The 14810-nt window shown below is 35.9% G+C and overlaps 1 protein-coding gene across 2 annotated transcripts in view; it reads right to left on the reverse strand.

The window, feature by feature from the left end:
- Window positions 1-13483, reverse strand: part of snx13 (sorting nexin 13) — a 35209-nt gene extending 21726 nt beyond the window's left edge. Inside the window, exons 1-4 of one of the 2 annotated variants that reach the window (XM_038288742.1) lie at window positions 13274-13483; window positions 717-829; window positions 526-628; window positions 266-355 (exon numbers count right to left, since the gene is read on the reverse strand). In XM_038288742.1, the coding sequence (XP_038144670.1) occupies window positions 266-355; window positions 526-628; window positions 717-829; window positions 13274-13324 (357 nt within the window). In that variant the 5' untranslated portion in view covers window positions 13325-13483. The remainder of the gene's footprint in view (window positions 1-265; window positions 356-525; window positions 629-716; window positions 830-13273) is intronic. The other variant, XM_038288743.1, reaches the window with a different exon arrangement.
- Between the last annotated feature and the right edge of the window lie 1327 nt (window positions 13484-14810).

The following is a 14810-nucleotide window of genomic DNA, read 5'->3' on the forward strand; positions in this document are numbered from 1 at the left end:
TAAGTTTAACAGAACTGAATGACAGGATTATATGTAACTTTAGGCTTTTTATATTGTTTAATAGCTACACTCACTGTGCTTTAAGTTCAGAATTAATTACACAAGCTTTGAAAAACTATTTCCTAGAGATTTCCTCAATCCCCCAGCCATTTCCCCGTCAATAGCCATCATCATACTTTGTGTTTCAAGATCACAATCTCAAAAATAAAAAAACACAGGTATGCAATTAACAGGAAGTGCCATAAAAAAGGAGACTAAAACACACCTGCTGTAGTGGCTCATCAATGAAACTAGATCCAGTCAGTCTCCTGTCAATCTTAATTGGCTTTACCTCCAGCTTCATGTCATCCAGCGTCTGAAAGAGATAAAGCCAAAACAAGACAAGTAAAAAAAAACACTTTATTGAACTAAGTGACCTTATAACCAACTTTCTCGGGTAAAAAAATGTGATTAAATTATGATTGATAGCTTCGCTTAGAAGGGGCCAAATTATGTGCAAAGTTTTGCTAATGATGTGTTTCTTACCTTCTGTATACCAATTTGTGTTGGTGGCAAGAAAGAGTGTTCGCATTTTTCCAGGTGTTTCTCTGAGTTTATCTTTCCATACAGCAAAGTGACTGCAAAGCCACTGAAAAAGAAAGGTATAAACAATGGACAAATATTTTAAGGATGGATTTGGTAATGTTTAAAGCCAGAATTTAGGTCATGTTACTCACCCTCCAATGAAGCAAAAGATATAAAAGGCCAGGTAGAAAATGGCAAAAGGTCCAAACGTGACAAAGAACAGCACAACTCCAAGACCCCCCCATCCCCAGACGGACAGACTGGCCTGAAAGACAGAGAGGAACAAAAATAATGTTCTTCATTGCTTCTGCTTAAATAGTTAAGATGCAATTTAAATGTAATTGTCTTTTTAATTTTTTTGTGAATGTCTATTTTTTTTGGACACATTTTCTTTTTATATTTTGCTCTATGTTCAAGAACAGGGTGTGTTGGCCTTTATGTGCAAGGGAGCTTTTGGTCTTTTTGACTATAAAATTAATATGACAAATTAAGAATTATTACTTGGAGTTGTTGCTAACAATCCTCACTGTAATAAAGTTAAAATTTGTCAAGGAAATTTTCATCCCAAGAATTATTGTCAAGTGTAAATCAGCATCAATTCCCTCGACTGGTGACTCAAATGTGTACTTTGTCCCCCAGGGGCCACACTTTGGCACCCCTGTTTAATAGAGACTATGCTCTATTATCGCACATTGATGTAATAGAATAAACATTTCTGCATCCCACACATTAGATTGACCTGACTGAAACCTGCAGGTTGGTATTGATGATCAAACTACAAAGGATGGTTGAGCAAACAGTGGAGATAAAAATGTGTTGAATCTCATGTTGGATTAGGATCAACATAAGCTGCAGACACTTTTAAAATTCCTAACTGCTTATCTTGTCAAGAAGAGATTAAAAGTGTTCTTGTTTTCCCCTTTTATACTATATGTGTTTTAGAGGACCTCTTGTCTCAGGTAAACAACCTAAAAACACACTGTACTGTTAGGGAGTATCGGAGAAAATACATGGATCATGTGTGTGACTTCCATGGGTTTCCTGTTATTGTCATTTCAGGAAACTAAGTTCTGGTTTTTAACCATCATCTCTTTCATTTACTCTCTTGAGCATTTTATAGAAAATAATGAAATGAAACAAAAATACCAGAAAACATCACCACTTGTTTTTAATTTCCTCAAAGAAACATATTACCAGAGCACATTATTAGATAGATAAGAAACACCTGCTTATAAAATATATAAATATATTAATGGCACTGTAGCGGCGCATAAAATCAGCAGCTAGGATGATGATCAGTAGTGATGTTTTTCTGCTGCCCTTCATCCTCACCACAGCTCCTGAGATAAGAAGCTGGGCTGATGGACCCCAACAAAAGAATATGCAGCTTCCTCAGGACACTGACCCATTGTTCTCAGCTACAGCCAGTCGGTTGACACACATTACACAAGCTGCCCAGTGTGTCACATTTAGAACCGCAGGGCAGGCAAGTTACTGTAAATGCTCATCTACTGTACTTAAATATATCTGTCCTTAAAGAATAATGCATGACTAAATAAAGAGAAAGAAAAGAGGGTGACAGGACAGCTTTCAACCAAGCTTTTTATAAAACTTGTCTATCGCAAACTAAGAAACAGTTTTGCCAGTGGATGTCACATACTAGACATTAAAATTTATGAACATATGTTATTTTGTACAAAACTCCTTGAATGAAAAGTGAGACCAAAAGTTTAAAACAGGCTTTAAAAAATCTATTAAGTAAAAACATCTCTTTAAAATGAATAAATAGGAGGTACTAATTTCAGCTCAATGTAGTTGGGCTTTTTACACAATTAATAGATCTGATGAAACTTGTTGTGGCTTACAAATGGTTTAGATTATAAACTGATGGTAAAATTATTACGAAAAGACAAGCTAGGCATGTTAGCAGTCAACCTAGAGCAGAAATCCACCGACACAGCTAAGTACTTGACTATTTAACACAAGCCATATCGTTATTGTAATATTTACCATTGTTGCCTACATTTTTCCACATTGCATAAAGTTTTTGTCAATCAACTGTCCCAAGACACTTTCAAGACCGAACCATTTCCACAGCTGATCCACTGATCAGAAATAACTTTCCGATAGCCTTAAATCAGGGGTTTACTGATCGCAAGTTTCTGGCCAATCACTGATCTTTAAAAAGCCAGAAATCTCAATTTTGACTAATTTGTTCCAAGATCACAGGACACCTTCTATATTTCAACATATTTCCTTGTAAAACATTGATCAGAACCCATGAAACCACAGCTGTTCTAAAATAACACATTAATCAATGTTTAGAGCATGATGGGCTGATTTTTTTAGTCTTTTGCAGAGGTAGGGAATATTGGACGATCACTGATGTTCCAAAATAAAGGAAATCGAAGCCGATCAATCGGTGCATGTCTATCTTAGATTCCTAGATTTAAACACGTCCAAAATTGTTGTACACATTAATCAAAAAAATATAGACTGATGAGTACCAAAAAAGAAGGGTTTCAGTTTGGCCAAACAATAAAAGACTTCTTTATGATCTTCAAAACCAGCTGAAACTTAAGTCGGAGATTTACGTGACCAACCGTTTTAGATTTAGTTCTGATAAATGGAAAGAAATAGTGCTTTATACCACACCTGAATGTGGGAAAAAATAAAGAAACATTTTGTAATCCAGGGTTATAACTATGCTAAAAAAAAAAAAAACTTCTACAGAAAACTCAACATCTTCCTAATATATTCACCCTTGTCAAGAACTGTTTCTTTTTCTTGAATTGCTGTTAGAGTTACCTACATTTATTAACTTATCTAATGGTTTTGTTGAAACGGGAAAAATGTTAATTAACTCAATATTCAGGCCATTGAAAATAGCATATTATTACTACTTGAAAAGTAGTTGTGCCATTTAACACAGCGTGTCCAAACTCACTTGACTACTGCTAGCATTAAAAGCCTAAATGGTAAAGTCACAGAGCATTACTGAAAATAAAAACTATTACAACTGCATCTGTATTCTGTCTAAGAAAAATGCATGCATTTTTCAGCACAAACTTTGACCATTAAAATCTGTGGTTTCCAAAGTGTGACCTGGGGCCATCTGTGGCCGTCTGAATGATTTCAGGTGGCTCTTTATAATGACCTATTTTGCATCTATTTGACTAGTCACCTCAGGTAAAAAAATACACATTTGAGAACTAGATAAGGGTGCAATTTCTCTTTCAAAAACACAGAAAACATAAAATCCCTTCTTAAAATGTAACATTTAGGGAGCAATGTATTGTTTTCACCTTTTATCTGGCATATTTTTTCTTTTAGTTTTATTTCATACAAATCGGGCAACAAACATCAAGCGGATTTGACTAAATAACAAACTTGAGTCAGCCCAGAAATTAAAATAAGCAAAATAAAGAATGAATATGGCATACCCTATTTGCTGAAATGACATGCACAAAAAAAATAAATAAAATAAAAAACTGTTTGCGATGTTAGTCATTTTAATCGAGGCAGAAACACAAGACCTCTGCATTCGGCCAACTACTGTGCTTGTTTTATTAAAGCAAAACTGTGCAACTTTTAGACACAACCAAACCTGTAACTTCCAGGTGTAACACCACTGCAATATATCAAAACCAAACACCCTTCCACATTATGAGTTTGTTGGCAGACCCCTTTGGACCAACAGATTGAAAAAGTCATGTTGTTACTTGTAAAGACAAGGCTACATAAACTAATCTAGATTAAATCCTACACCAGAGAACCAAAAATATGTCTGATCCATGTCTGACCCACTCAGTGACGGACCTGACCCTTCCAAATTATACATAGGGAAGTTTTTGAAAAGGAGAGCATCCATGGAGCATTGTATGCATCAAGTATTGTATATTAACCAGAAAATAAAATCATTTAATACCTCTCAAACTGAGCTAATACTTGTTTTAACAGTTACACAGCGTTGTTTTAAAGCAAAGTGTTTTTAGTTCTCTATTCAAAGAAAAAAATAAATTTTAACAATTTTCATTTACAAAGCAATCAAATTAAATTGTATCTCTTTTTTTAATGGAAGAAAAGTACATCATCAACAGCATTCCCTTCTGGAGCAGTCAAGGAGGTTAACAGCACAGGTGCACTTGTCACAATACAGCTAAACACCAAGCGCCTCTATTATACAAAAGCCCTTTCAGAGATGAGAAATGTAGCATTAAAAGCTCATCTAGTCTATAAAAGCAACAGCAACCATTTTTTATGACTTAATGTTTGCATTATTGTGCTTCATCTTCATGGATTTATTTGCCAAAGGGAGTTCTCCATTCTATTTGAAGCAGAAAAGGTGCTTCTTTGGCATCGGGACATGACACTGACTGCTTTCTAAAACATTCAAACTCCTTTTAAATGCTATCAAAAACAAAGTGCCCTCTTTATATCACACTGAAGTAGAAAAGAAGTCATTTTGCACAAGGTTTGAGATTAGGTTAGCGATCACAAAACCTTAAAAGTTGCAGGGAAACGGCTCTTCCAACGGTTGCAGTTCTGAATTCTCCTAAGTGGTGCCCGACTTTACACAACTGAATAAAGTGAATGTGATTGGTCGATTATCAAGGTGGCAGGATTGTTGTGGCGGAATGTTCGCAAGCAAGTTTAGTTGTGGCCGTTGTCTCGGAAGCATCTTGCTAACCAGTTAGCAACTTAGTGCTAGTAGGTTCCCAATAGGAAATTACATTGGGATCAAGTAGTACTTAGCAACGACACTGTCAAGGAACACTATGGAGATAGGAGAGTTTTGTGTCGGAGGTCGTGGATGAGTCTCCTCCTTCATACGTTGTTTATTTAGAGGAGGAAAGCGGGGACGAAGTTGTTGTGGAAGAGGATGCCAGGGCGGCAGAAGCTTCGTTTGGTGTAGAAGGTTTACAGCCGTACATGTTTGAGCCCTTGCCTCACAACACTGACAGTTCTGTTAGCTCTACGCCTGCCGAAGACACAGACGTCCATCCCCCTCCTACTGGGACGTAACTCAATGGTTAAATAAGTTATTCTTATTGCTCCTTTCAACCATTGCGTATAATAGCTGTGACATATAAATCAAGAATCTATGACTGGGAAAAAAGAAAAAAAAAAAGTTGACGTACAACTAACTAGCCTGCATAAAATAACGGAAAAATCCCCCACAGATTTTAGGACAGGATTTTTTTTAGAGAAATTTTCTAACTTTTGGGACAGTATGGTCTGATAAAAAGTACATTTATATGCATGTTTAAGCCAGAATGATTTGAAATTTAAATATGACTTCCCTATGACTTTATCTCTAAAAGCAGTTGAACATACATTTGTATCCAGTAAAAAGGGATATATGTTTCATTATGTTAAAAAACTGCATATACAAAGCTTGACAAAAAAAATAAGAGTACTGCAGCTTTAAGGAAGATATATCCAGCATTTATTAATATGGACTTTCCTAAGCAACCCATTAAAAACCACATATAAGTAGCTGTTCTAAGTAAGAAATAAAAGCATTGCTCAAGAAACCGATACAGTCTTCTTGCGTTCATTTAAATGAAAAGAGCTTTAATCAGTGTCTGTTTGAACATAAACCCGCAACGCTGATTACAGATTCCTTGCTGATTACAGATTCCTTTTGGATAGAACCGCAGCTGTATGACAAGTTAACAAACCTTGATAAAACCAGTTAGAGATTGGCAGTTATCAGTAAACAACATTCCATAGAAATACTTGGACCACAGAGAGGAAGGTTTGCCAGTTGTTTAGCTTTCGACAATAAATAGGCTGCTGTTTTTCTGCCTTTTGTATTTGAATACACTGTTTTGCAAAGGTATTCATAGTTTGTTGATTTTTCCAAGTTTAATTAGAATATAAAATCAACTTTCATTTATTTTCTGTGGCTGTATTTAGTAAACCAAGAAAGAATGGTGTATAACTCTGAGGTGAAAGAATTTACTCCTTTTTCGTAAACAGAATTTGAAAAGCCTGGGATGCCTTAGTCATATATCCATAAAAAAATTTATAAATACATAAAAACACTAATTGGAATAAACTTTTCACAGTTCCCCTAATTCTGAACTGGTAGGTCAAGTCTTACTCTGCACTCTATAAATATGTCTGTTTTTGGTAAAATGGAAAAAAGGAAGCCATCCATGACAGAAAACCACCAGTGGCGCAGATGATAATGATAAAAACAAACATTTAATGGTGTTCTGGTGAGAAAAGAACAAAACTCAATCTTCATTCAAAATGTTTTGGTGTCAAACTAACAAAATTAATAACAACAAAATGGGTTTGATCAAAGCAGTTTATATTCACATGTTTTCTTAGTTCAATCAGACAGTTCTTCAGTTATTTTGAAAGATAAAAAGGAAAAAAAAAATTTTTTTTTAGATGTGTAAGACTGGTAGAGACTCCTATTTTTAAAAAATACTGTGAAAGCAGGAGTAATAAAAGAATATAGGTAAAGCACATTTAGAAAAAATTATTCCAAATACCGGTACATGTTTTTGTGAAAAGTCATGAATTGTTCAGCCCTATTAACAGTTCTGTTAATAGGGCTGAACAATTATTATCCAAAAATCTAAATTGTGAATCTGTAGTGGACTCAAAACAATGCACCTTGAAGAGCAGTGAACCTCGATGAACACTAGATGAGCAGATATATACCAGAATCTTTTGCAATAGCTCTCCTCATAAAGCATCATAGGACTTTTGGGGGGGACAAGAAAGAACAAAGATGGAGCAGACATCAAGTGGGGTGTCAGAGTAAGGTGACCACTAGAGAGCGAAAAGTAGTGGTCATCCATCTTAACAATCAGTCAACTGACAACACTATAAAGTCTACCATATATATGCTCCACTCTATAATGAGTGTCTAGTGTATGCTAATACTAAAGCTGACCAATTTAGCCAAAAAACCAAATTACCATTATTTTTAACCAATATTGTGATTATATTTGGATTTTCCTTAAACCAACCATAAGCTTTTAGCTACTTCATTTCAGGGTTTCAGTTTTTTGTCACCTTGAAAGCTTGCTTGTCCAGAGTCCATTGTTACAGGACTGTACTATAACCTTTGTGTGAAAAAGTTCTTACGTCTACTTGCATGCAGGGGTGTGTATGCTAGCTACACATAACCACCACCTAAAGGCTGCAGTGAGACATGTACCGTCTTACTCTTCTTAAATGCAAAGTGACCAAAATTGCATTTTGTTAAATGGCGATTATGTGGCAAACACAATTATTTGCCCAGCCCCAACTACTACTATAAACAGGTAATTCCAAGATAAGCAAGCTTGATCAAATGTTATCAGTGCATTTGATCAGCCCTGAATGCAGAAGCTTTCAGAGCAATGAGACTGACTGACTAAAGGAGGCTGGACTCTGACAGCCAAGGCGCTAACTGACACTCCTGAGTCATTAAGTCTTACACAAGGTTTCAGACGTGAACCACCTGTTCCAGCGATTAACACCGAGGGCCCATCAGGACAAACACACAACAAAATATCAGGCCAATTCCTTATGCAACCCACATTTAAAATACACCACCCACTAAAGGAACAATATTTTACTACAGATGTGAGCAACACTACTTAAAATTAGGTCTGTTAATGTGCAAAAGGTTCACGCTGATTATACTATGAAGTTGTTGTTAATCACTCAGCAATTAAAAAATATAAACATGGTAAAGCACATAATTTAAGCTTGAATTAATTTTTCTATAGCATCAAATTTAAATTTTGATTTTTCTTTTTAATTTATTGTAACAATGAATCCAAAGATTAAAACAAATGTTGTTCTTCAAAAAGAAAAGGGTCTTGTGATCCAGTTGATATGAGATTTATACACATTTTATATATATATATAAAAAAAAAAAAAAAAATCATATTTACAGGTTTACACTTTTTTTAATGTTCAATTGAGCTGCAGATGTCAATCTGCAACTTCTTAAACTGGTCAGTTAAGCATGCATAGCAGCCGATTTCCCTGTTGTTGAAAAAAAAAGTGACTTAACTGTGGAGCTGTAATTCTTTTACTTGCAAAAAAAAACTGCATTGATGAAATGTGACTGAATTGCTCAGCTTTTTTTCCTGGTTTTTGTTTTTATCTTCTAATGTTTTTTTTTTTTACTTAGACGATGATCTCACATGCCAAATCAATAAAGAAAAACTGTAGCCTCAGACATATGAAACTTTGGGGGGGATCTTTGGAAATACATAATGAAACTTTAACTGCTTATTAAAGGTGCATCGTCATGTTATGACTTTTTTTAATTTGTACGCCAGTACCTTCTGGTTGCATAAAAAGTGTTTTTTAAAACTTACTCACGCTCTATTAATAAGCTGCATCTTTTCTGGCTTTTTGATAGTTCTGCAGTACTGCCAGCAGTTGGCACACAATGGCAAAAATACACTATTTTTGCCTGCTCATGGTACCCAGGTGCTGGAATTATATTTAGGCTCAAAACAAACAAAACACAACCAGGACAGATCCTTAATCTTTACCATGTTCAAATGTTTTTTGGCCTTTTTGTAGTCATAATGTACCTACGCACCTTTATGTACCTTTATTTACCTATGTACTGCCTACAAAAAAATAATAAAATTGTGTTTTTTTTTTTTTTTTTACTGCTACTTGTTTTCCCTTAACTGTTTTTTTAAACCTTGAACTTCCCTTTAATGACAATCTTTCTCAGTCCGGTTCTAATCTGCAGCCATTGACATATCTGCTGTGAAACAAAGAGCATTGCCAAAGGCTCATGTCTATTCAATTTCCACCATAAATCTTTAAACAGATCGATGACTGTTTGCTGGCCTGGTCCCTTTTTTTCCTGTGGAATAATCCTGAAAATGTATTCATATTTGCAAGCTATTCTTCTGTACTTCTTTCAACAACAAAAGAATAGCTGCTGCTGCACTGACTGCCATTACAGAGAAACAAACACCCATTTTATTGGTGACTCTAGAAATGTTGCTTTTAGCCACTCATCTGTGTGTTATTCATCCTGCACAAAACAGATGTCCTTATCACTCCGTTAGAAGCAGATCTGTGATTCAGCACAGTGTCACTTTCATTTCCTCAAGTGATTGACAGATTCTCGTCTGATAAATTGAACCATATTTACATCTCTTTAGGTATTATTTATAGTTTATGATTGGATAAAATCTGAAAGGAATTTGGAGACCCAGTTAGAGCTAAATTAAATTGGTCTAAACAGCAAAACAGCTGCATTCAAGCCTTTTAATCACCAAGTGCAATGCAAAGTGTTAGATGCAATGGTGGAGAGCACCTCCACAGCAGTGCAGACGTCTCCTCTGGAATAAATGAAGCATTGAGGTGTCTGCTAAAAAAAATAGTTGGGTCAAGTTTAGCAGCTAGCAGGAGAACCATGCTTATCCGATTGCATTGAATCATTATAAAGCTTAATGCAGAGGAAATTATGGTCTGGGAGAAAGGAACTCTTAATATATCTGCACACAAAAACATTTAGGAAAACCCCATGTTCCCCCAACTCAGTAGCAAAAGTTTACAGATGGCTCTTTTAGGTTCTAACATACATCTTTAAATTGGAGCACAAACTCAGGTCAATAAGGACAACGATGAGTAAGTTTGGGTAATCAGACTCAGGCAATAATCAAAAACAGAGAGTGATAGCCAGGTGTTCTTTTTAAACATCAATGTCTGGCCTGAAATATACAAATATAAAGTGCAAATATAAAAATGGTAAAAGAAAAACAGATATAAAAGATTTTCAGAAGAACGCAGGCTGTTATATCTATGAATTAAGAATGAAATGTCTCTGAAGTTCTTCTATGAGTTAGGGCAGACAGCTTCAAGCAGTGAAATACGCACCGCTCTTCCTTCTACGCATGTTCCCATCTCAGAGATTAATCTGTCAATATGCTTTAGCACTAAATTGCAGACATCAGGAAGGTGCACAGGAAGAGGTGTCAAAATATTCAAACTTTTTTCCATGCGTCTTAAAAAACTACAAAAAAAAAAAAAAACAGAAAAAAACATGGACTCATTAGGAGATAAAAAGGCATGACTTGCATTTACACATATCCCTGAATCAGGCTCTAAAAACATAATGTGCAAACTTCAGGGCTAGCCAACCAAAGAATCAGTACAGGCAGCCAGATATCAAAATGTGTACAACGGAAAATAAATAAAATAAAACAATGAAATTCTAAACTACAATAAATCAGGCGTTCTGGAGAACATCAACAACTGCTTTGGAAAAAAAGGCCAAGTATAAGGCAGGGAAATTTAAAGACCAAAAAATTATAGGAATTTTTACATGCTACACTACAAAAAGAAAATGTATAAGGATCAGAATGAATATGCTCAAGTATTTGTATATTTTTAATACAACAAAATCAATGATATGGGTTTCTGTTTTTTGTTTTAAAGCAAGATGCATCCAAGCAGGCGCTTTAATGGCTCAAAGTGACAACAAAGGAGAGGAAGCCTTAGAGCTCCAAGCCTCTCTAAACCCTTCAACATACAATAGTGCAATTGACAAACATTTAACAAATCTAGTAAAGCTTGCTACCTATAGCTTTTAGTAGTGCTCCAAAAAGAGAGAACTGTATTAAAAAAATGAAGTAATGAAAACACAACATTGTATAATGGATGTCAGGATTTTTAAAGCTTTACAAAGCTCTGAATATTGTAAGTGTCTGAGTTTTAGTGAAGCAGCTGTGTGTAGCATCAATCGGCTTGCTGTAGCAGCAAAGCTAGTCCTAAAAACCACTCTTACTTAATACTTAAGCAGCAGATTATAAGTATTTCAAAATTAAAAAAGTCAGAAATGCTTGTCTTTTAAATAACTCATTAGGGAAAATAATTTGCATATTTTCCCTATATCTAGAAAAAAGCATTTTTAATTGTATAAGGTGTTTGCAAATGCATTACAGAGAGAAAGAAGGAGTGAAATTTCCTAGAGCCGTTCAATTCACTATCAGCGCAACACCGCCAACCCAAGAAAGAAACTCTCCACCCCAGGTTTATTAGGCAATTTAAAGATGATGAATATAAATAAAGGTGTGACCAGGGGTGACTGCTGGTTAATGATTACCAAGGCAAAAGGTCAGAATACTAAGTAATAACATTTTTTATTACATTAATATTAAAACCTTATGTGAAAAGCATTATATTGAAAACTCCAGGTCCAAGATATTTAGTTAAATTATCAAATTAAATTATCCTCAGCCTATCCTAACATTTTTGTGTTATTTGCACACAAAAATCATGCTAAAACATTTTTTTTTTTACACCACCAAGCTTAAATGTGACATAAAATTAAAAGCTCAGCATCTTAAAAAGGTTATACTTACAATAACATTAAAATGTTTGATGGTACTGTCTCAGCTGTTAAAGGTTTTGTTTTGTTTTTGTTTTAGATGTGCCATCATTTTATAGACCAAGTGCCAGAATGCCCAGATTTTTCCACCAGCCCCTTCTTTAACCTGTTCCTGTGCACTAATAGTTGTCTCAAAGAAGCAAACAACACTTTTTTCAAATTAGAAAAAGAAAAATGCAGCTGTTAGGAAATAACATCATCACAAAAAGAAAAACAGTCAGTTATCAAGTGCAATAGGAGGAATTCCACCCAACACTCTTACAATCAGAACACTGTTTTGATGCTACAGCTGGCAGACTACAGAATTAAGCTTAAATGTAAAGCGGGTGACTGCAGGCTGGTTATATCAATCCAATGATTTCTATCAGTAAACCACATTTTTTTTGTGAAGCTCGATAAAGGACAGAACATCAAAAATGAATAGTATTCTGCACATTAGGCACATTTATCAACAAGCTACAATTAAATCTAGAGATTGTTTATCCTAGTTTTGCCTTGTTCAAATATTTCTTCAGATAATTTTATCATAGTGGAAAACCAATTAATTTTATTATAATAATATACATTACAATGAGAAGAGACAAAGTATGATCATGGATTGCATGCTGTAGCGGGAAAATCTCACTATAACACATCACCCCCATTTGGCCTCTGAATAATCTAGCCACACTTTACATAAATAAAAAACAGGCCTGAACAGGCCTTTAACTTACTAGTCAGGTTGTTTGGCAGGCAACCCAACCCTAAATGAGAGGAGGAAGGTAGGCTTACCATTCAAAAAGTGGGCCTGATGTGACAGCACACTGGCCTCAATGTCGAGCAAGCTTTTGATTAAGAAGGCTTAATGAGGTTTATCCAGCTGTAAAAAGCCAGTGACAAAACTAAGCAACATGTAAGCCTTGGAGATAAAGTTGATCATTTAACTAAAATCAGCAATTCCAGAAAGACACGCATGCAAAACTGAGCCGATCTGTATGTGATCACATCCTATGACCAATACTGTCTTTTTTCCGGGTTCTTTTCCCAGGAATAGTGTAAGCACGGGTCCAAATCTCGACACCTACTGACCAACAACAATGCACTCACATCACTTTTAAAATCTCCAGGCATTCACAGTGTTAGGCCACCTGCTAATGACTAATACAATGGTTTCCAATTAACCAAACCCTGTAAGAAAAGAACGTAGCGATGTCAATAATAATTGGCCGTACCTGCTCAATAAGGGTTAGATATAGAATTGATAACCACAGATATTAATAAGCAACAGCTGCTCTGGTAACTGACTTTGTGGCTCCTCAAGCAGCCCAACAAAGCTAACGCCCAGCTCACCTGTGACTGCCGTAGAAATGTAGAAACTCGCCGAAGACGGACCTTAAACATAATCTAATCGCATACTACCGACATTGCCTGTGTCCAGCTAACTCCAGCGCAGCGTTGACAGGGCGGATATCTTAAGCCTCTTGTATTAACGCAGTGTTATCTGTGTAATCCGCGGCTGACAGCCACTTATAGCTGACAGCCTCTCTGCGAAGCCAGCGTGCCGTCCTGGTCGTGTCTGTCCGCCGGGTCCTGTGTTTACCTGAGTGGAGGACTGACGCCGAAGCGCTAACGGCACTGAGCTAACCAGCCATACCGTTTAAAAACAAACTGCCGTAAGGACCAAACGGCTTAGTTATACCGGCGCCAACTTACCTCTGCGAACATGTTCTTAAAACGCTTTGCGTGTCGTGGGTCCGTCTAACCCCACCACATCGTAACAGGCAGTGTTGAGGTTATTTTTCTCAGCTAAAAAGCGCTCGTTACTCCAAATCTCCGTACTCTTCTTCTTCTTATGGGGTTTTATGGCGGTTGGCAGACTTGTGAATTGTGCATTACCGCCACCAACTGATATGGAGTAAAGCAAGAAAACAGAAAACGATTCACCCCCCCCCCCCCCCAAAAAAAAAAAAAAAAAAAAAAAAAAAAAAAAAAAAAAAAAAAAAAAAAAAAAAAAAAAAAAAAAAAACCTGTGTAACTTAAACCAACATAATACTAAATCACATTTGCCCATATAATTTTTAATTTACTCTAGGTCATCTTAACTCTGCCAGTTTCTGATGGTCCCATCGGTCCTCCCATCATACTTCCAACCATCTCCCAGTTCAAATCTTTAATGTCCAGATATTTTTCTGCAGCCTTCACTATTATTTTGATTTTTTCCGTTTTTTTTGTTGTCTGTGCAGTACAATTAATTACTTCTACCATGAAAAGAACAAAATTTGTCTTTTTAACAATAAGTGAGTCTTCATCAATTTTTTGATTCTCTAGAGGTTTGGAATTTGCCGTGTGTTGAACTGTAGGTTTGGGTTTTTCTGACTGAGATGGGATCCTTTTTGCAGCTTCAGCGTAGGTTATTCCGAGCTCAAATTTCATTTTTTTAATTTCCTCAGACCTTTTGCTTGCTTCACAGCCGCGATAGGCAGCAGTATGTTCTCCACCACAATTACAGCATTTTATTTTAGCTTCTTTTCCACATTTTCCGTACTCATGTTCTCCTGCACACCTTCCACACCTCTGTTTCCCTTTACAAACTGCTGCAATGTGACCGAATTTTTGGCATTTGAAACATCTCAATGGTGGAGGATTGTAGATTTTGACATTATAGCTTATGTAACCGATGAATACTTTGCTTGGTAATTGCTCTTCCTCAAATTTAATTAGCACTGATAAACTGTCAGATCTTTCTCCGTTTCTTGTTGTTTTTAACCGTTTTACTTCTTTTACTTTTGCACCGCTTATGTTTTCCAGAATCTCTTTTTCAGAAATTTTTAGAGGAACTCCTCCAATGACTCCCCTGCTGATCTTTTTGTTCTCCATTAGGCTGCAC

Source organism: Cyprinodon tularosa, unplaced genomic scaffold (assembly GCF_016077235.1).
Source record: "Cyprinodon tularosa strain WSP-4 unplaced genomic scaffold, ASM1607723v1 ctg26, whole genome shotgun sequence".
Taxonomy (NCBI): Eukaryota; Metazoa; Chordata; class Actinopteri; order Cyprinodontiformes; family Cyprinodontidae; genus Cyprinodon; species Cyprinodon tularosa.